General features: G+C 40.5%; 1 protein-coding gene across 17 annotated transcripts in view; it reads left to right on the top strand.

The window, feature by feature from the left end:
- ANKRD44 (ankyrin repeat domain 44) overlaps nt 1–25,983 on the top strand; it is a 143,422-nt gene that overhangs the window by 56,971 nt on the left and 60,468 nt on the right. For all 17 annotated transcript variants that reach the window (XM_030017871.2, XM_030017878.2, XM_030017867.2 and 14 more), the window contains exons 2-4: nt 7,253–7,336; nt 16,489–16,567; nt 23,312–23,382. In XM_030017871.2, the coding sequence (XP_029873731.1) occupies nt 7,253–7,336; nt 16,489–16,567; nt 23,312–23,382 (234 nt within the window). The remainder of the gene's footprint in view (nt 1–7,252; nt 7,337–16,488; nt 16,568–23,311; nt 23,383–25,983) is intronic.

The following is a 25,983-nucleotide window of genomic DNA, read 5'->3' as shown; positions in this document are numbered from 1 at the left end:
TGATACTGTGTATTTGGAGTTAAAGGTGTTCAAGTGTGCATCACCTAAGAACTCCAGCTCCCCTGCTCAAGCATGGAAACGGGGCAGCAGAGAGAGAGGCGAAGGTTTATATCTCTCGGAGGAGGCAAGTGGAGGAGGGGAAAGGGCTGGGCACAGGGAGGACCAGAACAGGAGGGTGCAGGGAGTGGTGGGGAGGCAGGAGTGTGAAGCAGGTTTATTCTCGTTACTTCACAAGCAGCATGCCTATGGGAAAGTGAACTGAAGTATATTCTGGTTTGCAGATCACTTATAAATGATTAACTATTATTACATTTAATTATAGAACCAGATCTGTTGTCTTCTCTGTCTGGCCGGAGGTGCAGAGTTTTGCGGCTGGGGTGTAAGTAAAAGCTGTTGGGGTCCTGCTGACTGGGTGCAGAAAGCCAGAAGCCTGTGGGAGCCCACTCTGGGTTTCCAGTCCCAAGCCCAGTTTGCCATTGCCAAGGCCTAACTAGTATGGAGGGGAAGTAATTTAAAAGTAGGTGATGCAGGATGTGTTGTGATGGTCCTGCTCCCTTTTCAGGGTTGAGCCATGCTCTAAGCAGTTCAGGTTGTCCTTTTCAAAACATAGTGTAAGCAGTGTTCACAGCAAGAGCCTTAATGGAAGGTGTTTTTCAGCTTGTCATCGGACAGTCTTGTTTCAGGCATCTTTACTGCTACTACTTCAACCCTTTACCAGTGATCATACTTTTTTTCCTTCCCCTAATGATGTACAGTAACAGTAATGAAGGAGAACTTGTAGTTTTGAAAAAAAACATTTGTTCACCTAAAGCTGATGATTTGATTTTTCCATCCTCAAGATGCAGAAGGGTGTTTTGTTAGGCCTGAATTTCCAGCCTCTAAACCTGGTCCGTAGTGGTTACCAGGCACCCAGCCGAATTCAGCCGGAGGTGTGGGAGTGCTCCCAGGACACAGACCTTCTCCTGGGCCACGCTGCCCGGAGGCTTCGCAGTCTGCACAAACCGCCCAGCTGTCCAGCAGAGTAAGATTGGAGCTGCTCTATTTCTGTAGCTGTCTGGTAGCTTGTGATGAATCGTCATCCAGCTAGCAATGTATACCAGTGACTAAACTCAGGTTTTATTAATGTCACTGGCAATGGCAATATCGAATGATCATGTTAGAATCGCCATATTCCAACTATTTCTGTACCAGATATTTCTGGAAATATTCAAGTCTTCCTTTGTGAAGCCACCATGGGAAAGGTTGTGTGCATGCTGAAGTGGGAACTACCTACATAGACCGTGTTAGCATGACATGAATTATTCAGACATTTGTGAACAATTACTTAAAATCCGGAACCTCTTATGCATTACTGAGCATTGAACTAATCATTGCGAGGGGGGAGAAAGCACTGAATACAGAACTAGCATTGTTTCTAACACACTGTACGTCTTTGCAGACATCCTTGCCTGATGCTGTTGATGCTGTTCAGTATTCATCCCTTAGGGTTAGACCATGCTGGTAGCCATAGGTGCGCACTGGGGTATTTTCATATTTGGTCATTGAGCATTTCTTTGCGTTTTGATGAAGTTGCCGTTTGCCATTTGAATCGAGAGATTGGAGGGACAGACTCTAGGGCACCGAGGCTGTGGGCAGGTTCAGGAGGTGCTGAGTTGTCCAGGCAAACGCAGATACCTACCTCCAGCTCCTCTTTCTTTAAAAAAGCCTAGGTACCAAGTTGCTCTTGACACTAAACATATGCTATAGTCACAGTTTACGTATATATTTTTTTTCCTAATCTCAGGAGACTGTAACAGGAAATGAAGCAGTGATCGATTCTCCACTGCTCCTGGAGTACATTCCCTGTGTACCCTGCACCATCGACGCTATGGTCTGAAGGATGAACACAGCCTGAGATTTTGGAGGAGCTAAATAGAAAGAGGCTGTTATAAATGTTATGGAGAGAAATGGGGATCCATTACAGCAAAAGCTAGCGCTTCTTGCAGTGAAACTTAAATGCCCAGCACATCCCTCGAAGCAACTTAGAGCACAGTGTGGCAGCAAGTTACAGTCATTGGTCTGGGGAAAGTGTCAGAGCACAGTTCTTTTGTGTCCTTTAAACAGTAGCCTAAAAACAACACCAAGATCTCTTGAAGTTTGGAAGTGCCATCCACCCAGAGTTTCTCTTACTTTTGGGGGTGTTACTTTGTGTTTTCTTGAATACCCCTGTGTGTCATGTAAGTTTGTTGGTCCTTGAGCATGGAAACACAGTGGAACAAATTGAAATAAGCAGCAATGTGTAGGCATACATGCTGTCCTTTCTGCAGTGGATTACGTGCAATCCTTATAAATAATTGGGCTAGTCTGCAAAAAATGGAAGGACATGAGAAGACAGAATTAAATTAATAGAAATTTTTTTTTCCCCAACATATTTGAAATATTGCAGTGTACAGGGTATTTATTGATCTGGTCAGTATAAATGTCCTAGGTAAGTATATTTGCTCACTTAACAATGCTGTCAGTTTGGCATAGTGCTTCCAGAGGACCAGTACACCCTATTTACAGATTTGATTCTCTCCACTGGCCTTTCAGTAGCTTGGACAAGTATTCCTTTGGAGTTGCTCAGTAAAAATCTGTAATGCTCTGAAAAACCCCTTAACAATCATCCAAGGACATTCTTCTCCAAATACCAGCTCTGTGAAAGTACTTTGCTGTCAGAAACCAGTATATAGAAATTCCAATGGCAGAAACACAGTCTTTGAAATAATAACAAATTAGGAGTAAACTTCACTTTGCATTTACCCAGCAATTAATTCCTAAAACACAGTAAAAGGCTAACCCCTGATGCAAGTGAAATAGACTGCAAGGCCTGTTAAAAAATGATTAGTGTTGAATAATTTCTGTACATGGAACTGTATAAATACTAAGCACCATGGAAATGCACTCTAAGAATTAAGAGAAATCCAGTTAATGACTGTTCACTCATACAGACTTATAAGTTAAAACAGCATTTTGGATATTCATGTGTTGTATGGTCGGAGGGAGAAAGTCCTAAATTAAAATTAGGAAGAGAAGTAGTCTTTGTGCTATGACGAGTGGAAGGAACTAGATGTACATGATGTGACATTGCAGACAATCTTGTAATCTTGATTAATGGGAGTACCTGCAGAAAAAAAGAGATGTTTGGCAAAACACTGACAGAGTCTATACCACTTTGAAATGATTATGTGTCTTGCTACATTGTCTTGCTAGTTAAAGAGAAATGAGTACACAGACATATCCAAGCGTTTAGTCCAACAACTTGATGTAATGCAATTAGAACAAGTGAAGGATCAGTATATAACTTCTTTTCACTCACAAGACCAAATGATAGTATATTATATCAAATAGGCATAGGAATCGATCATCCTTTCCCTATCTGCCTCCAGCTCCTGTCAAATGAAAATCTGGTTTAAATAAGTCCTTGTTAGTGAGTCAGAATATCTAAAATCAAGACAAAATATTTGATAGATGTCACAGTTACTTGCTGATAATACTAACTGGTTTGCTAGGAACCTCAGCACCCACTTTGGTCATAGTAATTCAAATGATACTTGAGACAGTCTTCTTAAATACTTCGTCTCATTTGAGGCTCAGAGACCTGTCAGTGCCACTTGGTAATAGTCTCGGCTTTCCTCTGTACTGTCAGATCTATGGGGGAGAATTTCCCAATGCTGGATTTTTCCTGCTGGTGTGGCTTGTCAGCTCTGTGGACGCCAGCTGAGCCACAGGACATTCTTCCACGTGCATTTAAGCTCTCCTTTGCTGAAATAATAATTGTGCCTTCAGTTCAACAAGCTAATTTTGCCTGGTGGATTGATGTCCAGCTTGTGATTGCCCCGTGTGCAGTAAAGATAGGGATATGTTCCAACATTGGAAGATGTCTGCAGATAAAATTTTATTTTTACTGTAACATTCGTTACAGCACAAAGTAAAGAACACTCTAATAAAACTTGTTGAAGAATTTCGTACTTATAATAGTAACTCTGTTGAAAAAGTAACATGGAAAGGTTTTTGTTAGCTGCTGCTTTATATTTTCAGGAAAAAATGTGAACACTCCCAACTGAAACTCTCTTGAAGAATTTGGAAGCTCCGAAGAGCTGAGCTGATGAAACAGTTGTTCATCATTCCAAAACCTGCACCCTTGCTTAATTCTAATAATAGTTATACATAACCTGGTCTGTGCTTTCTTTTTGTTTTTTTCTTCATTCTGAGTGTTTAACAACTTCTGAATTTGAAGGATTTTAAAGCAAAATATTTATGTTAATGAAATAACTGGTTAATGATATTGTCACAGGTTTTAGAAATTATTTCCAAAAATATACTGTATCCTTCTTTGATAATTAGGAAGTGTCATTATCTGCGCTTCAGGGATTAAAAATAAAAAAAAGAAGAAGAAGTTATTTAATGTTGAAGTCATTCATGCATGAACACGGTTATCACTAAAGATCAAGAAAGTAATCTGTTCAGGTCATTGGACATCCATCATCAACACTCCTAACTGCACAAGCCCCATTTCATCACTGTCAGCTGCTGAATGGAGCAATACTTTTTCTTTCGTGCTGAGGGATGCGGATGCACAGTCTTGGCTCTGACCTCAAATTGCAGCAACAATGCTGCAACATACTTCTGACATATTTTTCCCAAACAGGTCATTATACATGACTGTGCATCTTACACAGAAACATGTCTTAATATGTAATAAAAATTCCTTAATGATAATGTGTTTCTCACTTCAAAACTAATACCTTTCAAAATGAAGTAAAATTATGAAATAGTAAATTAGAAAAATGGCCAGTTGGAGAAAGCTGCACAGCAGTGACTCAGGATGGTTATCAGCCTGTCCTGGTTTTATCTGTTCTTTCCAATTCATGGGCTCTGATCGTTCTCTGTTATCTCTGTTTCTTGCTGTTACAATTAGCAATGAGAGATTCTATTGTAATTAATTTATAAAAAGTAAATCTCATGGAGAAAAGGACTGAAGGAATAAGGCCTTTGCAAATGGGTGTATGGCAGCTATCTCCTGTCAGCAAAGGTTGTGTATATGAGCAGTGTGAGACTTATAACTTCCTTCAGAGGCACAATAAGTACTGGGTTTCAATATAAGGAACTGCATGTAGATATGACGGTGGTATGGTGGACAAAATTGAGATGAGGATCTTATATATGTTACAGGTCTAAAGAACACAGTGTTAATCTGCTTTCTGTGTTAAGTAGCTGATGCTAATTAAAAAGGTCAAGCATTTCCTGTAAAACCAGGTGTCCGATTCAGATTTCTGGCAGAGGAAAGAAGGCTCAAACTGTCTTATTGTAGACTTTCCTCTTTTTTTGAAGTAACAACGCACAGCTTATGTGTCATCAGAGCCTGGCTGATACCTTTCTTTGGGTGCTGAGTGTACCTGAGTTCAGAGACTCATCCAAACCATGGAGGGTATTTGTTGCTTGGTCATGGGTTGTGTTGCCATTCAGCTTGAAATCGAGGAGTTCTTCTGCTTTCCTGTTTATTTTGTTATTTAAATATTATGATAAGTGTACATGAAATGGAAATAATTTGGTATGAGCATTGTAATTTAATAAACATTCACTGGTTCTTCGTATCTGTTAGTGTTAGGTTTGCGCTAAGTCTAGGAAATACTAATTTTTATCAGCGTGCTAGCGGGCATAAGATTAGAGAATTGCTTTAAATGATTTCTTTTGGTAGAGAAAAATGCAGAAATGAGACCATCTCATTCTTAGCTAAATACTGATTTGTTTGAGTTTGGCGGATGAAGGAGAAGGGAACAGACTCTGAGGTCTGGTGTTTGTGTCCTCAGGTGGGGAATAGTCTGTGACCCTTCTCACATGGGCTGGGAAGGAAGCGTGCTAAATGGTTCAAGTGACATGCAATCTTTTTTCTTCTTTTTCAAACATCTGCTACAATACGTAAGACTGCAGAGAGTTGTGATAAAGGATGCTCCTTTAGTCCTTTTTCCATCAGAGGAGTGGCAAGAATGAAATTCCAGAGTGAATCTTTCTCGAGGTCATAAGGGATTAATATGTCTTAAAACAGACACCATCAACTTATAAGTGTACTTTCCACATTTGAATATGATGAATTTTGCAATGAAAAGATTGGGAAAAATTGGAATTTTCCTCTGGTCTTCCAGCTTGTTTGTGAATTTTGAGATAACCTGTTTACAACGTAGTTAAGTTCTGCAGAGTCTTAAGAACTGTTGCGGTTTTATGTGCTTAAGTGGTCATGCATGCTTCCCTTTTCCAGGGTTATTTTAGCTTCTGGTGATTGCATGGCACCACAAGCTCTTCTTTTGCTGGTAGGACCAGCTCAGCGAGCTCAGGGGGGCACACACTGCCTTCAGGAGGGCTGACAGTGGAAGTGGGGCCACTGCCTGTTTCAACCATGTGTTTCAGGGGATAGGTGTCTTTGTAACTTGCCCCCTCCTTTTTCTGAGTCTCCAGCAGCAACGTTTTTGTTCTTTTAATTCAGCAGACTGTGTTCTGCCAGCTTGGTTAATAACTCAGATATTTGCTGCTGGCTGTCCAGAGCAGAAGGACTGAAATCGCTAGCTCTGGACATGTAACGGAGCAGTTGAGCGTATGCAGCGCTCCCTCCCACTGACGGACAGTGACGCCAGCATTGCCAGAGGAATGAGCATGGCATATTGTTTCTCCCGTATGCCTGATTATTTACTTATGCATTCCAATTCATAATAGCATAATAACAGACGTGAAACAATAAGATAATTATTTAGCTTCTTGGGTGGTTAAAATTAACTGTGCTCATTGCATATTTATTCAGTAAAAAGATACAAGATGTTTAGTAATTGCCCAGAAAGTCATTATCTGCATAATGTTCTGTTTCTAAATGTGTATTGCATGACCATTATTCCGTGCCAACAGCAAGCACGCAGCAATATCTGATGTAATTAGTTTTCCCCTTACATGCCAAGGAGAACATCTGGGCTAATTGCGTGCTGTTGACAAAAGTTGCCATTCTAATGGGGGTCCCTGTTTGTGCACACACACGCTCATTATACGTACAAACATACTCATGATTTCAGTTTATCCTCAAGCAAACTGATAGTTCTTACTGATGAGATACGCTTGGTGATTTGTTACTGGGGTCATACAACGTCTGTGGGCAGCATTAGCAAATGTTAGCAGGAATAATAAGCTCTCCTTTTAAACAGAAAACAAACAAACCTGTAATGCTGCTGCTTCTGTTTTATTTTTTCAGCCACCACTGGTCCAGGCGATTTTCAGTGGCGATCCAGAAGAGATACGGATGTTGATCTACAAAACTGAGGATGTCAACGCCTTGGTATGTGACTTGGCATGTTATGTACCTGTGATACTTAAGCACCGTGCTTATGAACTGTTGCATTGACAGTATTAATCATGTCCTTAGTAATTAACACATAACAGAATGGAAATTATTTGGAAGTTAGAGATTTGGGGCTTCAGTGGAATCCTAATTAGTAGTCTGAAATACAATTATCTCCAGCAGGTGACTTTAAATTTTCTATGTGTATGGTAATTATTCCAAATGTGCAGGTCAGTCAGGGACATTGTTTCCTCTCTTACTGAGAAAATGAATGAAAACAGCTGAAAGCTGCATATTTTTACTCTCTGTAGAGTTTCCTTTTATGAAGAGTCTTTGCAGATCAGGAGTTGTTATTCAGCATTTGACTGTACTTGAAATAAAACTTCACTATAGGTCTCAGCAGTGAGAGTAAAGAAGCAGTATCTTGGCCACAATTTGTCCACAAAGGAATTACTGTTCTGCAGATTGGCTTATTCTAGCCAGAACAATGGTAAGCAATGTAAACAAGCAGTAGTTTAGTGTTTTGGCAGTGAAAAACAAAAATCTCCATTTGAACTTGGCCTTTTTGCAGAAGTTAGGTTGTTCCCCCCCCCCCCCCCCCCCCCCCCCCCCCCCCCCCTCCCCCCCGGCTTTGATTTTAACTTAAATCCGTACTGCTAGAAATGAACCCTGCCAGTCCTGACTACAATCTGCGGCCTCTGGAAGCGGTGAGAATATAAAGCAGAAGCAGAATGGCGATTTCCCAGTCTTTCCTGGACTTTTGAATCACCCTTCCTTTTCTTCATGTCTTTTTCTGACATAAAGTCATCAGTTTATTCATAGCTAACTCCAGCAGTTTGTCTGGTGTAGTCCTGGCACTGCAGCTTTTGCAGGCAGTGCCGTCCAACCATCTGGTTCAGAGCTGCAGAAAGGAATTGGAGAAGTGATCCTACAGGTCTGGTTAACTGGGGCTCCACTCCATTTGCTGTCAAGTGGAAGGGAAGACTTGCTGCTGCTTTAAATGGGGAATCTGATCAAAGAAGACCTTGAAGTTAGGCTTTCCCTGTGATTATCGGTACCTGGTTGTTTTCTTGAAATAAGTTCCTAAAAGTGCTTTCTTAAAGCATCATCTCCCTTGAGTTTCCTCCTTATTTGTTTTCCCTGCTTTCCCTTAAACAAAGAAAAAAACCCAAAAGCAACCAACCAAAACCAAAAAACCAACCTAGATTAACAAGGTAGTCCTAAAATTTCCTCTGTATTTCATGTTGGTTTTTCAAAATAGCATTTCCTGTACAAGGTTATTGTAGGCTTCTCAAATGTTGTTATATCCTTTGGCTGCAAGTGTGGTAGTCATGGTTGCTAGGGAGATGCTCTCAACTGTCAGGTGCGATGTTAAATGAAGAATATGTATTTTGTAGATGAGTACCATAATACTTACTAGAAAAAGTCATTGAACTTGAATAGTCTTGCCCAGAATCCTGTTTAAGATGCTAAAAGTCCATCCAAGAATGCTTTGCCTGAACAGCTGTTTTGTCAGGAGCAAAACCCAAAGCTATTCTTTGGAGTAATTAGAAAAATACTGGTCAACATGAATTCTGAAGATTGTGTTCTGGATAGTCATTGCAGATAAGTGTCAAATGCTTAAAATGACACTAAAGAAAGATCAAAAGATAGCATTTTCCCCCCTTGTGCTGTGACCTGGCAATTTGCGCTGCGTGCTTATGTTTCTATTTTAAGGGTGTTTTTAATTACTTCGATGTTAGTGTTTCTCTAGTGCTTGGTTGCTCACGTGAGAGGAAACTCTGACACTGTTTGGCAGTGATTTGTCCTTTGTTGATCATTTTGGTTAGCTGTGTTAATATTGGAAGAGTTCAAATATAGGTAGGACAGTGAAACAAAATAAAACTCTGTTTTTGCAGCAAGCTTTGGGGATTTCTGAAGTTTTAAAAATTGTTTTTTGGAATCTGCAGCAAGAGAGGTATTGAGAAGGCAGAAGAAAAAAGCACTATGCAAAATTAGTGATATATATGCATACTTCCTAAGAGAAAATTAATCTCGGAGGAAAGAGTTTAGAGCAAATCAGAAGTTTAGAAGGTTACTTTTTTTTTTTTTTTGTCTGATAAAATAGTTAATATCTTTCCAAGCTGGGAAGTGTATGTTGGTGGAAATGGCTACATTCTGGATGCTGCTATAATTGTGACTTCTATTTTGCAGCAAAGTGAAAGCTGTAACTGTTTGGCTTAGAAGAGTGGTTTTAGTTCATTCTGCCACTGTAATGGTCGCTTTGAGCTCTCCAGTCCCTAGCTATGCTTTGGGGGAACATGGTGGTATTTCTGCACCCTGAGGGCATGGACAGCATTATGCTTGGCTGGCGGTGTGCGATTCCCTACCACTGAGTACTGAATGTGTGCTATTTCCATGGGAAATGTGGTCTGCCTGTGGGCAATGTTCAGCAGCCTGTTTTCCCAGGGTGTTTGGGATATGGGTTTGGACCATCCAGACCACCACATTAGTTTCAGGCAGACATCCTCTACACTTGCTTCTTGGTACATTTAGAAATATCAGGGTGATCATGCTATGTGTGTGTAGGTGGGGATATTTTGGGGTGATTTTTTTATTTTGAGAAGAGTGTGGTGGAATGGTGCAGAGCCTTGAGTTCATCTAGGGATTATTCTGGATCCGGTGGTTAGCTGGGATTCATAATAATATGCAGCTGTGTAATACCCTACGTATGCAAAGTCCGGTTCTTACATGCAATGTCATGATTTTCTACTAAGCCAAAAACCTTCCTGTAAAATTTCCATTTTCATCTCAGTCTTCTAGTTTAGTTTCTTTTAAAAATATTCAAAGTCAAACAAAAAGGGCAAAAAACCCTTCCAGTATTCTTCCCTATAACTGACGAGATGCTTGCAAGCCAAATCAGGTATTTCTTTCCCTCTGTTTTTCCTCTTTATTCCCTAATCTTGCTTTTTCTCTTGGATAAAACCCTAAAAAACAAAAGTTAATTCCCCAGAATGTCTTCTATTGCATTCATATTTTTGGGAAAATAAGTAATATGCCCCCTCACCCCAGCAGTGAGACTGTTGAAGGCAACATCTGCTTTCCCATAATTTAGTTGCTCCTATTTCTGATGTTGGGGCATAAGTGCTGATACCGCCTTCTCCGCTTGATCCATGTAGCCTCTTTGCTCAACACTCTGCCAACTGGAGAAGCTGCTTCTTCTCACTGCTCACTGGTGTCAAGAGCTGCTTGTGCAAATGCTCCCCCACCCACTTCCACCAAAACGAGGTAGGTTAGGAGGAGGTAATGATTTAGCTGAATTTGGCTTGTTTTCATTAAAGCAGAGCTGCAGAGCCAGCAGATCTAGGTGAGCTGCAGTAGCTCCTGATGGGCCAGGCTGGGGGTGGGTTGGAGCCATGTCGAGGTGTAGGAGCCCTGGGCATCGCCTGCATGCTTATAGCTGCGGAGCAGTTCTGCACAGGAAGGGGCAGTGGCACCAGTAGAGATTGCAAGGCCTTACATGCAGCAGCGTGTTTTCAGAGGGTGGTTTATTGCAGGATAAGGAAGGCAAGAAGAAAGTTCTTATGGAGAGACATGGATGTATGCTGTTTATTACTTCTTTTTCTCGTTATCCTACTTGGTAAGGCATAGCTTTGCAGGACTGCCTTTGTTAGGAGGATTCAGGCTTTATCCAGGTCTTCACACACACACGCAAGTTATATATATTTCTGTAATAGTGCCAAGCATGCTTTTTGAGGTGGTGTGGGTGCCTGAGGTTACAAATGCGCACACGTTTAGGATTGTGAGTCTGAAAGGCTTTGCACACTTGGGGCAGCTAATGTGAAAAACAGCTTGTCGTTCAGTTTGGAGTGACATGTTTGACTTGGGACTGAGAGAGACCATAGTGTGGTATTTCAGTCATCTTGGGAACCAGACCCTCGTCTGTGCTCTCATCCAAGGAATGAATGATGATTTTCTTTTTGGCGCTATGGAGCCTCGCAGGAGAATAAAGCTATCCTGGAAGTAAATGCTCCTCTTCTACATGTAGTTCTGCTGTGCTGGAAAGTCTTTTGGAGGATTTATTCAGGAACCTTGGAAAGCTTCTGCTTTGACACAGTATGACAGTTTGGTGCTAGGTAATAGCTGTGTTTTCAGTGGGTATTTAGCCTCTAGTAGCGCTGTTTGATATGCTATTAATTTAAGTGGGAAGTGCTGGAGAATTTTTTTTTTTTTTTCTACAGAAGGAAATCCTGAACAATTCTCAGGAATGTAAGGAAACCGAATACTAAAATTGTGTTGATGTTTGTGATGCAAGGCAACCAGCATGACTTCTGTTTAGAATAAATGTTTTTTCTTTTTGAAAATAAATAGAATTTTTTATATTTTATAAAGAAGATGTTTGAACTGTGAAGAAGATTCTGCTGGATTTTACTGAGAGTCTGAAATATTGGGAGTTGCTTTGTACAGCGTGCTAGTATACTAGTGGGTACTAAGTTTTATATATATCTGTATATCTCTCTCTCTATATATCTGTGCTGGTGATTCATGTTATTGTTGCCCTCAAAATGTTTGAGTCAGTTAAGGATGTACAGGCCATTAAAAGCTCATGGCAGGGTTTGGCTGTAGCAGCTTTATTTTCTCCAGAGGCAGCAACTTCAGCCTGAAATACCTGAATTTTCTAAATCTGCTTTTCCCATCAACTCACAAGTGATGTATGCTCCCACGCTATCAACCCCCCCAAAATCAATATTGCATTTATAAAAATGGAGGAGTTATTTAACTCTAGCTTCTGAGCCTTACATTGGAAACTCACTGCTATAAACATTAAAATATTTCCTTTAATTAGGATAACAGTTTCTACAGTCTCAATCTAGGATTAGTAATTGATTTCAAAAGTTACCTTTTTCTAGCAGGAAAGCTGCTGTCTGCCTCGTGGAAGGAGATTGTTAGATGGGGCGGGGGCGGGGGGGATAATTTTTCTTGTCGCTAGAAGATCGAAGTATTTGCCTCTTCCACCTCATGGGCACTTGGCAATTAAAGACTCCATCCAGAAAAATCTTTGTTTCTGAGGCTAAACTGAAGACTGCGGGAATCAGAAGTGCTGGAACCAGGATCTGTATTTTCAGACGGGAATTTTTGTGCTTGGCAATAGCAGAAGAAAGCACCAGGCGTAAGTTACACAGCTTGACTTTCACCTCCCAGCTGGTGCTCACAGTTAAGCATTTCGATTTGCTTTGCGAATTACAGGCTTTATTAAAAGAATCTGTGAGAGGGAGGAAATCCTGAAACAGCAAAGATTCTCTTTGTACAGCATCAGCTTTTGGCTCTGAATGGTTGTAAATAGCCCAAGAAGTAGCTGCTCATTTGCTTTTAGCCTCTTCAGTAGTTCCTAACCAGTTCCCAATATTTAATTTTCCTGAAGTCAAGTTTTATCTGAATGTTTGGGTTTTTTAAGGGTACCAGCTGCTTTGTGCTATTTAAATAAAGTGTGCTCAGATGTAACAACAGTAAATGGAGTTGATGAGCAGGAGGTTTGTTTCTGTTATTGTTTTGGTTAGCCTTGTATCAATGGAAGTTGTAGCCATTCATGTGCCACTAATATAGTTTAGTTTATTCTGCCACCCAGGCAGATTGCTGGCTGCTTGAAGGTGGTGGGAATCCAAATGCTTCTTACTAATTAAACTTCATTAACTCAGTTTCTGTGGTGCTTCCTTCTGTGCTGAACTATTCCTGTTGGCTGCTCAGGCAGTTTGGTGACATAAAGAGGATACAGGCATTTATTTCCTGTAGCAGTTGCACTTATATTTTAATAGTAGATAACTCTGTCCCAAACATCTTCTGATCTGAACAGCTGCAGCTGATAAAAAAACTCAAATCTGTTATCTCCTTTGAGATGCAGGCTGTGTTGAGGAGAAGCTGTTGGCCTTTTTCTTAATGTGCCTGAATATTTTACATATGCTGATATGATTCATCCAAGCCACCGTTCTACTAATCTTTATGTACTCTGGGGCTCTGATCCAATAAAGCACTTACAGACTAGCCTAAGTTTAAGCCTGTGAAGGGCCTTATCAGTGTCACTGTGATCACTTGAACAGTTTAAGCATGTGTTGAGTGTTTTTCTTCTTGAGGCCTTCTGTTCTCGATTGCCTCTTTGTTAAATTCTTAATTTCCTTTATTTGTACTTAAAAAAATATAATGATGTATGCCGATAATGTTAACGTGCAGCATCATCTTTTCTGTGAACTAATATAAGTCACTAATACAGTTTTGAGGAGTGTTTATCTTGTCTCAGCATGATTTTCTAGCCATTGTTTAGCTTATCTACTGTCTCTTACAGACCTTTTGTTCCTTTGAGAATTGTACTTGAAGCAGGTCTGATTATTTGTCTTAATGCTATTTGTAATCCTGTTATCGTTTTCTTCCCCCCACCTCCTTTCCTTGCCTTGATAACGTATGTTCAGGTTTGGGGTACTGCCAGACCTTTCCCTGAAATGACGAATTTTCTTTTTATTCCTCTCTCTCTGTTTGTGGCCTTCAGTCTTTAGATCATTATTGATTTACTTATTTGTACTCCTTTTAATACCATCATGCCACAGGAACATCTGTAGCTGAATAGACGTTAGTGCATGGGCCAGATGCAAAGCCAGTGAGCTGTTTAAGTCTTGCTGAAGGGGTACACAGCTTTGAGGAGGACGTGAGGAGTGTGGCTGGACAGACAGACAGATGCCCCCGTTCCTCTGTTTCTGTGCCAGCCTCGCGCAGAGCATGAACAGGAACTTGAGGATGTTCCTCCGTTGAGTTGCTCAACTGCATGCTCAGCTGCAGGCGTTGTGTGCAGACTTCTCTCTGCCAAACTCCTGAAAACGTTGCCTGTAGGGCATTTTTGTGTGTTTTTAATTTTCTATACCCCAGACTGGGTTTTGTCATCTGCTAGTTCATGTGAGGGTGAACTCTGATTTGTGCCTGCTTGTGATAAACGGAGAAATTTTAGGGTTTTTTCCTTTTGGAGAAACTAAGCTTAAATTTAGTTGCGTGACTAAACCCATCTTTCTCTGAAGACTTGATTCTCACTTAATTCGACAGGATTTTGCGTTGATTTTAAAAAGTGAAAGCTGAGAATACTTAGAGAGTTATTCCTGTTACAGAAGGATGAAAATTCTACTTTTCTATTTCATGTCCTTTCCTCCCTCTATTAGTTTAGTATAAAATATTGCTTATAATCAATAAAGCACTGAATAGCCTTGGTTCCTTGATATAGAATATTGCTTGGTCTTGTATCGTTAGCATTCAACTTCAAAGTACTCTGTTCTGTTGCCAAACGTGGCTGTGTTGCAAGAAACTGCCGCAAAATTTATCACTGACAGGTACAATAGCTATTACAAATACTACATTGTGCTAAAGAGAGATTCATGCATTAAAATGAACATGCTAAAAAAAATTAAAAAAAAATTATTCTATTTTTGTACAAATGTTTGATCAGTCTTAGCGTATTGTTTGCCATGGATAGCCTTGGGATAGGTAATATGAAGCAATACTTACGAAAGGTCTCGTATGCACTCATGTAGCCTGTAACAGCTAGTCCATGGTGGGTTGTATCTTAGGAACTGAGCATATGAGAGAATCCAGCTTGTGATTTCAGTTCCTGAGCAGACACTGCTGGATGGACACTGCTTAATATTGTTTAATTTGCCTACTATGTGAGCAGGTGAAGTTCTGTAAGATATCTTTCCTGCTGACCTGTGACAACCAGGGTGTCACATAATCTGTCTTTTGAGTGTTTTATGTGCATGCCCAATATGTAAGATGTAAGTCTACTGCCGCAGAGTTTGAGGACTACATCCATAACATATGTTTGAAAAAACATACAAATATAAAGATTAAACGTAACTTATTCTGGTGACCAGTGGCTCTGTGCCTCGCAGTGCTGAAAAACAATTTTTGGCATTCACGTGACAAATGGTTTTGCTACGCTGATTTGTCCACATTTATAGCATACTTTGAAGACAGTCCAAAATAGCTTGCGGTTGATGATCTCTTGGGCGTGTTAAAAGTGATATTTTACTTGACAGGCTCAGAGATATGTTTCAGGGAGAGAGCGTTAATACTGGTAGGATTTCTGTGTTGGTATCATTTGCAGGAAGTGTTGAATCCATTACCAGCTTACAGTATTTAATGCTGGTAGGTTGTAATTTGATAAGTTTGATTGATAAGTCTCTTAAAACTTCTTTTGTATTAGCAGTTAAGAAACCAAAATGAGATACATTTAGGACTGGAAACAGGGGTTGAATAGCAGGATAAGCAGTATTTGCATTTCTTGGGATTTTTGTCACCCATATTACAATGTTTAGCAGTTTCTTTTAAAGGCTTATGTTCTGGAATCATCTGAATAAAGCAATAAAAGAAAGGGTTTTTTTAAAACACTTTATGTGACACCCCTTGAAGTTAGAAAAGAAAGTCCTGAAAGTGTGACTCCCTAAGGCTGAAAATTACAGAAATCAAATAAAAGTAGATGTATTCCAGAAGTTGTGTATATGATTATTAGCAATTCTTCCAAGTTTAAAGACACAGACCTGATGGGTAATATTTTCTTTATTGGTGTTTAAAGGTTGATCAAGGTGTACAAGCCCATTTTGGGCTGCTGTAGACAGGCAGACTAAATGGTGTATGAGAACCTTTGTAGACTAAGAGGATTGCATCTTGCCCTTGTGTGTGGTTCCAAACCATTCTCCAGAGACATCCTTCTGAAGAGTCTGGTGTTATATTGTTGATGCAAACTGCACTACAAAGTCTGATGTCCAGAAGCATCTGAATAATGTCGCTGCAATACTTAGAGTGGAAAATGTTTCCAAAAGAGACCCAAGGAAGAAGTCTTTCCTCATTTTAGATTGGATTTGATTTGATCTACCTCTAAACAGGATATCAGAGTAAAGACAGTGTCTCTGCAAGGTCTGGTGGAACAAAGTGATAAAAAAGTTGAGGATTATTGGGAGGAAGTGTGTTGTTCAGACCTTTCACTGGTGGAGATTGCATTTCTAATTATAAACAGAAATACACACAGAAAAATTATAAGCAGAAATACACACAGAAAAATAAGCACTACATACAAATCCATTACTCTTTAACACTAATGCTTACAGTTATTGACCAAGTTTAAATCTATGGTTTTGTAGGATGCTGAGAAGCGAACTCCTCTTCACGTTGCGTCATTCCTGGGGGATGCAGACATCATTGAGCTTCTCATTTTGTCAGGTAAGGTGGTGTCCCTCACTGTTATTAACTGGTAATTTAGCCAATTTTACAGCTACAAGGAATACCCAGCAAAGCATAAATGAGTAAGCTTTGGGCAGTGCCTATTTCTGAGTTTCACAGATTAGGTTGCAGTTGTCACAAGCTTAGAAAATATATTTAAATTTGGTGATACAATTATAAAACATGCACTGTAACTGAGCTGAATTAATAAACAAAACAACTAGTTTTTGAAAACTTCTAAAGCATTCAAGCTGACAGTATTTGTGGATTCAGAAACTTACTGAAGTACATATTTGGAATGCGGGCTCACGTCCTGGAGTACAAGCCAAGAATTCCTGTTAAGCAAAAATTATTATGGAATAATAGCAAAAAAGTTATGAATGAGTTTAAATGAATTGTAAGTGGTATTTACATTAGAAACATGATTCTAGGAGTTAGGAAGTTGATTTGGGGAATAGAAACTGTGCAGTAAGATGTATCGAAACAAACAAACAAACAAAAATTTCCAAACTGTTGTAGTGACAAAAAACATGATGAAAATATGTCAGAGCAAAGCATAAAGCAGACATATCTCAAGAAGTACACATAATTCATGGCAAACGCCTGAATGTGCTTGCAGATTTCAAAGGCAGTGTTTTTCTAAACTGTAGAACTGTAAGGGTAAAGCATATGGGGGTTTAAGAATGTGGGATTGAAAGGAGCCTTATGGTACAAACGTCTGCCCCCTGCAAGCAACCTCACCATATGATGGGTTTCACAAATTATTAGACTGCTTCTTCAAAGGAGTTGCATATTTTTTTTAGAAAGTTATTTCAGAACTATCAGTTCTGTGATTGCAAGGCACCTTCTAATTTCCAACCTTGAATCCTAGAATAATTCAGGCTGGAAGGGATTTCTAGAGGTTACCTGATCCAGCCCCCTGCTTAGAGCACTAGCCAATTTCAAAGTTAGATCAGGCTGCTAATGGGCACATGCAGACCACACAAACGTATTTCTTTGGATTACCAGCCTAACCACACCTGGAGAAGGCAGAAAATGAGAATTCAGTTTGCTGTAGCTATGCATTTCCTCTGTACATTTTGGGGGGCATTTTGAGTTGTCTTAATTGCTTAATGAGGGTAACTAGTTGGACATACATCGTATCTTTCTGCTCTAACCCTGATGCCAGCAGAATGACTCAAATGAACATTCCTCGTCTGACAGGTTATGCTTGGGTGGGTTTTCAATATGCTAAATGCAAACATTATTTTCTTCACTGGGAGGTAAGAGTTAATAAACTTCATCTGTGCATGTGTTCTTGCAGTGTGTGTTGTTTGTCACATACTGTCATTTCATTGTGGTGTGAGAAGATTGCAGGAGCAATGTCTTTTCAAGTTTTGCAAGTAACAGCACAGGCAATACCCACATAAAGAGAAAGGTGAAGCCATTCTGCCCATTTCTCCCCTGAATCCCAATAGCATCAAAAAATGTCCTGGTGAATATTCTTGTTTTCTACCATGCTCCTAATGAGGGAAGGAGACTTTCTAGTATTCTTCTGGGACACTTAGTTCCAGCACCTCACTGCCAAAATGTCATCCATGGGCTATAGGGTTTGTCTGGTCAACAGCATAAAATGCAGATGATATATCTTGGGTTTTTTTTATATATCCAAGTGAGCATGAAAAACTTATAATGTGGGCTTTTAAAAATTGGACTTTGTGTCAGTGGGACTGCACTGGGGTTCAGTCTGTAGGAACTATGTGGAACTTTCCCAACTAGCTCAGGATGAATCAAAATTAATCTTGTATTGCATATTCTACCTGTTCATTGTCCTTTAAGCTCTGAAGTATCATGACTCACGATGAGCATCAGTACTTGCATCCAAGAGCAGGTTTGGAGGCTTATGAGGTTTGGAGGGGCAGATTTATGAGTTATTATATACACCTCTGTTATTGTGATCTCTCCGTGAGCTAAGCTCTAAAGACAACGGCAGCATCTTCCCTTTGCTTCACCTTTTCATTCAGTAAACTGCGTTAGTAAAAGTGTATCATAAAAGATTAACCTGATCATAAAATTTGGTTACATAAAGCAGAAAGACTTTGTTGTCTGACTTAAAATGACAGGTGTTTTCCCGGAGAGAAAGCACAAAAATGCTTGCCGTTGGTGTCAAACAATAATATTCTCAGCTTGAGTAGAATCTAGGAGTAGCAACCCATTGCATTTTGTACAGGGCTCAGGAGAGAAATTAAATGAAATATGCACATTCAGAGATTTGTGGCCCATGAACTGGTGGCAGCACAAATAAATGTAGTGTCTAATGAATAAAACTTCTGCCCAGGTGGAGACAGACCAGAAATGGCTTTCTAGGTAGCCACTGAATTGGAGTCTGTTTGGAATTGATACAGGAGAGAAAGTGTCGGATCCCTCAACTGGTATGAATCACCTTGGCCCATTAAGTGCCAGAACTAGGTAGATTTACACCAGTTCAAAGGTCTGATCCATAAGCATATGGTTCAAACTGGGGAAATGTGCTGTGTGGTTTTGTTTTTCAAGGCTACACGAAAGCAGGGAGCTTTGAGCACTTCTCCTTCACCTCCTTTGTGTCAAGAAGGAGAAGGACCAGGTTAACCATCTCACATAAATGAAGCTCTGTATGATGACACAGTCATGGATGTGCAAGGAGAACTGTCTGGGTAGATACAAGTTCCATTCTCATTTGTGCCAGTGCCTTTCCCCCTCCAGGGCTTTTGAGCTCGTGCCCGAGGGCATGATGTTTGAGCTTAGTCCCTTACCCCTTGTTCCCCACCAAGGAGCTTGTGATCTTGGCAATATTACCATGCTTTACTCTTTCAGACAGCTCTGAGCTTCTTGGCAAGAAATTTATGCACTGGGGCTGTGCACACAATATTGACATCCATCCCTCATAAATTGCACAATAGCTGAGGAAAAGGACAAACCCCAGCATGCTTTGGAAGGGTTCCTGGTAAGCTCTGCCACACAGATTTGGAAGCGAGACTGTCACGTGCATAGCAGGTTCTGGGCTGTCCCTGTTGTGTAGGCAGCAGGGGAAGGCGCTGTGTAACCTGAACACTCATTCAGGGCTTTCTCTTTTATGGCAGGCTAAAGAATAGGCGAGTTGGAGAGGCAGCCTCCTCTTTGCCTTTCCCATGGCTTTGAGACTCCTGTCCTTCAAGATTAGGAGTATCCCCTTTGGGTGAAAGTTTGGAGGATGTCCCAGGACTATCTCCTCTCTCCTTCTTGAGCGACCCAGGACCTGTGTGCTCTCACCTGGTGGGATCCCCAGGCCATTTCCCTCCCTAGCAAGTGACTCGGACTTGCTTCTGAGGAGATCTTGCCTAACCTCCTGTTGCTGCCATGCAGGTGTTCGGTTCTGGTGTTCACATCTAGCACGGTGTTGTGTTGCTCTCGTGTTGTGGGTCCCAGTTCCATCTATCGGGTGGTGCCGCTCTGTTGTTATATTTTATTCATGCTGATCTTTGCTTTGTATTGTGTGTCTGTGTTTGGGAGGTGAGGTGGGGGGGCATCCCTTATATTGTTGTATGTCTATTGCTGTGTCTCATAGCAGGAGTTGGAAAGGTGCGTATTAATAATGTCATTAATAGGTTAAAGAGTAGAGTTTCCTTCCTCTGTTGACCATCCCTAATTTCAGAGATTTAGACTGCAGAGTCTAGATTTATTGGATACCTGTGGATTTGGCAGATGTGCTGGATGGAAAATTGTGCTTTGGTTAGGATAAAGAAATGTTAACTTTATTCCTGAAAGCCAGCATTGGGTTGTTTATTTCGGATCTCAAAAGAACAGAGGCAATTTCAGATTTATTTCCTCTTTTGGCAGAAAAATTTGAGAGTGAAAGATTGCAAAGATTACAAAACAGCCATCTTAGAGTGGATTGCAGACAGTTTCCTTTGTTGATTTTATCTGTAACGTTACATGTTATGTTGTATACTTCAGCCTCACAGAGCAAATCCAACAGCCAAACCTTTCCTTCAGGCCCACGGGTACGAGCTCTCCTGAGGGCAGAGTGCAGAGGATAGAGCTAAGAAAAGGCTTTTCTCTGGAGAGTTTTTTTTTAAGTGGATATTTTATGGGAGGGGGTGGTGGTGTGTGTGTGTGTGTGCGCTGTGGCTACCTGAAAGGATGTTAAGGGAAATCTTTAAAGCAGCTTATCTTTTCAAGGAAGATTATACTATGAAGGACACCATATACACCAATTGAGTGTGTTATCCGCCCTCTTTGTCCTTATAAATACACAGATTAATTCACAGAATATTGCAGAAAGTGCATTGAAACATGGTTAAGGTACTTGGTCCAGAGTGAAGAGAGGGACACTGAATTTCTGGGTGACTTTGAGGAAGTGTTGTGGGATGGACTTGAAAATTTAAGCTTCTGATTTTTGGACACAGCCCATTGTCATTAACTGTTGCCTGCAAGGAACTGCTGGGAACCTAAAAGCTGAATTTTGGTGAAGGAAGTGGGCAGTACAGAGGGAAACATTTTGAAACATCTCTTGAGAAAAAGCGCACCTCAGTAAATGGACAACAGCAGCTCCTGCAACAGACAACAGCTGAATTGTGCAGCTTTTTAAAAAAGAAATCACAAACATGTTCAGTCGATGCAGTGTAAGAGCAATTTTACTTTGTCACATAAAGAACCCCAAAGCACAAAGAGGTAAAGGGATGTGGAAAACAGCTGTGGAAGAAAAGGCTGATAGCATGCTGTGTATTATTTTATTTCTACTGGTATTGTTTTGCTTTTGTTATTTTCTTTAGCTGTTTTCTTGGCAACTATTTCAGTTTCTCAAAGGGTCTGTGGATCAGTGAAAGGCATGAATAGCTGCTGACAGACACGCTTCCCTAGGTTTTCTAATCATCTTCATATTCACCAGTGCCACTGGAGTTCTTGAATACTGAGGAATGGTATGTTTGTCGTGCTTTGCTACTCCACACATAAATAAGCCTTTCTGATTTGCCACCGTCTGCTTGTAGGAGTTAGTGAATGGGTAGAAATAAACCAAAAGAAACCTTAGTTAAGAACATAAGGCAAAAAACCAAGGCAAGTACAGAATAAATTTCTAAACCCGAAAAGAGGTATTTGGTGGCAATCGTTAGGAATTCATCTAGGCAATTTGCATCCCGAAGACCTCTACCAGGCCAAATCAGTATTTTGGTACTTACAAGGTAAGAGATGCCTTGGAGTCCTGTCTGTCAGCTTCCTGATGGTGAAGGAGGTTGTTGCCTTACATGTCTCTAGGGCCTTGGGCAGTGTAGGCAAAGGGCAGGATACTAATGTGTGTCAACCATAATGGCCTTCTTGTGAAAACAAAAGAAGCTAACAGCTTCCCTGCTTAGACAGATTCATTAGAAAAATCTTTGAAACTGTTGTCTTTTCTAAAGGGTGTTTTTCCAGAGGGCAGGTTGTACCACCAGGTACCAGGTTCTGAAGTGAGTTTGGAGTATTGCCTCTAATTGTTGCAATAGTTATGAAAGTGCCTTTCTTTTTCTTACAGCCAAAAAATTATATTCCAACTTGTGGAAATATGAAAGAACTTGTTTCTTCTCTGATTATCTAGCACGATTCCCAGTAACCACTGTGATTCAGAGGCAAGCACCTTAATATTCCTGAGAAACGGCTTTCGGAAAGTACTTCTGATTCAGAGAGTGTGATTTATTAATTACAGGCTTTTGTATGCACTTAAGTTATGGTGCAAAATGAAGCTTAAGAATCCCTTTGTTCATGAAGTTCAGAGGCTCATCCAGGCTATGTGCATGATGCTTGTGCTTCTCTAAAATTTTTCTGCATGTGCTAGTCTTCTCAGACTAGTGCTGCTACTTGCAGGCCTGAGAAGGTACAACATTTTCAGGTTAAGCCCTTTTTAAAATTCGTTTCTCTAGTCCTTTTCACTAGATTTCCTTTCTGTGGTGTCACATCAGTGAACAGCTCTAATATTTCTTTCAAACAAATCTGTTTTATCACACAAATATACAGGATCCTTTTTTTTGTCTGCAGTCAGCCAGCACCACTGTAGTTGTTAAATATTCTTCCTTTATCCTTTATTCCGGCAAGCCACCCCAAACCCATCTTCTTGAGCAGCTGTCATTGTCGGAGTGCACATTATCACTGAACCACACAGAAGGCAAACGGATAGTCTCCTTCATCCCTCTTCTGATGTTTGCTGAATAATGACCCCAGAAGCTGACGCAGCAAGTGCCCAGTTTCCTCCTTAACCTGAGCATTTCCCAGTCCTGTTTTCTTGATCCCAGCAAGATTTGTGAAGCAGGGAAGCAGTTACATCTTTTAGTGGTCTCTCTGATGGAGCTGGAAAGGAGATGGTTGTTCAGGCTTGTTCCCTTCATTATGTCTGCAGACGGCAGCAGTGCTCTGAGCAAAGGGTTGCTTTTTTTCCCCAACTGTATCAGCTGATCTAAAAAAATGCATATACATAGACATACATGTACCTACATATGTAATCCCCTACAACAAATCTTGCTTCTTTTGTGTCCTGTAAACAAAGCTATTCCTGATAATAGTCCGACCTATCCAGTTCCTTTCTTTCCAAATCACGCTTCAGCTCCTGTCTATCTGGGATCTGGAAATGCATTTCCAAGGTGAACAGGGTGCCAAGAGAGTCGTGGGGAGCGCTGGGAGTACCACATACGGCTCAGCTCTTGTTACTAGGAAACAATTGGGCAAGGCTTTCAATGTCGCACCCAAGGCATGGATGTAACCTCTGCTGTTTACTTGCAGGCGCTCGTGTTAATGCCAAGGACAATATGTGGCTGACTCCTCTCCATCGAGCAGTTGCTTCAAGAAGTGAAGTGAGTAAGATTTGATTACCCTGCTTTTGCACGTAAACTACCTGCTGGGGGAAAAAGCAAAGCATTGAGAGCCATAGTAGGTAGCACGGTGATGCAAACAGGGAAAGCATTTTCTGTGTGCAGGGCCTTTAGCATTGCAGCTGAAAGCCAGCTTTTACAAGTTAGTTATAGCTGCGTTTGAGCCTTAATGTGGTTGATTTTCACCTTGTAGAATGCTTTACGTTACTGTAGCAAGTCATATTGAACAACCATCAGCTGGAGTGGGTGATGAGGACTGAAGTGGGATAGAGTCCACAGTGGTCTACAGTGGCCACATCATCTTCAAGTGGTGAAATAAAGAGGAATAAATAAATCCATATGGATGTGTGCACGCTGTGCATGTGCCAGAAGGGAGTGGATGTGTATGTGATCCAACACGTATTACCACATAGTTTGTTTTGGTTAATTGCATTTCAAGGCATCCATTAGGTTTTCTGTTAATGCATTTGATTCATGCATAATGGAGGGTTAGCCCATATTTCTTCTCCCTGACAAGTAGAAATCTTCTGGCATCATGTTGTACTTCTCCCATTGCTATCTCAAAAAGGAGCGGCAATAACTATCAGGAATGCAGCTCAGGCATGACTGTGTTTTCAACTGCACCATTATTCTTGGCTTTCCATTTTGGACCTCCCTGTATACTTTTATCCTTCTAATACTTAGTTAACAGTGAGCCCAACTGCAGGCTGAATTGGCTGCTGGGGATGAGGGGAGGGGTTGTAAAAGAGACAGAGGGTGGCTGTCTTCCAGAGACTGATGGACTCGAATCACCTCCGTAACAGTCCCAGTGCTTGCCAAGCCTGGAGGCAGGAATCCTGGGCTTGCTTCTGAACTTGGGCATTGTTTGGCTGCTGGCTGAGCTTCCCAGCTGCTGGCATCCGCTGAAACCCTCTGAAAGGAATATCTGATAGAGTATGAATGCTGTAATGAGGCAAAATACAAAAAGCCATGTTGGAAAACAAAGGTCAGGCTTAAACCTTAAAAAACAGCCTCAATCTTTCTGATGTGGGAATTGCAGTGTGCTTGGTTTCTTTTTTAGGATGCATCAGAGTACATGATTTTTATTGTCAGTAACAGTCCTAACAGAAAATGTATGTCTTTCTGTGGGTTTGTGTCTCATCTTTAACTCTTTGTTAGCTGAAGGCCAATTACACAATGAGAAACTGTCTGCATTGTGCCAGCAGTTCTGGTACCTCAAAGTGAGTAGCCAGGTGCAGTAGTGAGGCAGCAGGGGAAGGCACCAGCCTTTGATGCCTTTTCATAGTCTGCTCTATATTTTATAAACACACATAGCTTTCTTTTCCTGGTCTTTTTTCTTTGTTGTTTATATGATAATTGCTACTTTTGGTAATACTTTTGAAACAAGATTCAGCATTTTGAGGTTCTTTCAGTGCTGCTTTTACTTTATTACACAAGCTAACAAATGGGCAGCTTCAGTATAATAGGACGACACTGATAGTGATGGTTGTAGATAGCAGTAGGTGAATTCATCGTTCACATTGATAGTAGGAGGTGAATTCATGGTCCAGAAGTTGACCAGTAGGATTCAGTGTGGTTTTTGAAGTTTCTGTGAGCACAGTTGCTTTTAGAATGATCACCTACAAGTTTTAAGTTTTACTATCAATCTTTTACTATGAAGCTTTCACAGGATTCAGAAGCTGTCTCCTTGTACCCTTTTATAGATTGATTAAAAGCATGAACACATTTTCGCTTAAGTCGTAATGATTTTTCAAGTGGGCTTTAGAGATTTAAATTTTTATTTACAAATCAAGACCCTCACATGTGTCTGTGCAGGATTGTTAATGGATGTATCAGTTTTCAGCCTTACACAGTTTGAAAAAGTAAAGAGATTTCACTATGATAACTTGGGATAGCTAGAGACACTGAATACAGAGGCTTACACCATAGCTGTGGACTGCATGTATGTGTAGAAAATTATGTTACTAAAAAGGGATAGCTCATGCTCTCAAAAGCAATAAAATTAAAACTTCTCCGTAAGGATTTTAACGTTTTGATCCCAAATCTGATAGAGCAGCAGATTTGCAGATGTAAACAAAAATGTGTAAATGCTTTTTAAAAAGTCTAAATATTTTTAGCTTAGACTTTTCAGTCCTTACTATTTACTGCTAAAAATTCTCCCTTAACTTTTTCTTTCCTTCATTAAGAGTCAAAGTGCATGAATTTTCCTGCTGACTTCATGTCCCAGCTGGGTAGGTCTCCAGTGAATTACATTTAAATTACTTCTAAAACAGTAGGTCTGTAATTTAAAAAACAAAATCCTGTTGAGACATCAACAGTGGTATATCATTGTTGGTGCTGTAAGAGATGCAGTGTCGCTAACTGAACAAATCTGTCAGAGGACAGTTTGTGAGATGGCTGTAGAAAATGAAATTGCTGAGATCGGTTGAGGACAAAGAACTAAAACTCCTAGTAATGGATGTACTGTTGATACAGACTGCAGGCACTCTTCTGGGCCATTCTAGACACAAAAGTGCTATTTAAACACACTGTATGTGTTTGATATTCAGTAATAAAATTTTGGCTGGGCTTACCAGAAAACTT

This window comes from Aquila chrysaetos, chromosome 6 (assembly GCF_900496995.4).
Source record: "Aquila chrysaetos chrysaetos chromosome 6, bAquChr1.4, whole genome shotgun sequence".
Taxonomy (NCBI): domain Eukaryota; kingdom Metazoa; phylum Chordata; class Aves; order Accipitriformes; family Accipitridae; genus Aquila; species Aquila chrysaetos.
This window is presented reverse-complemented; position numbering and strand designations above follow the sequence as displayed.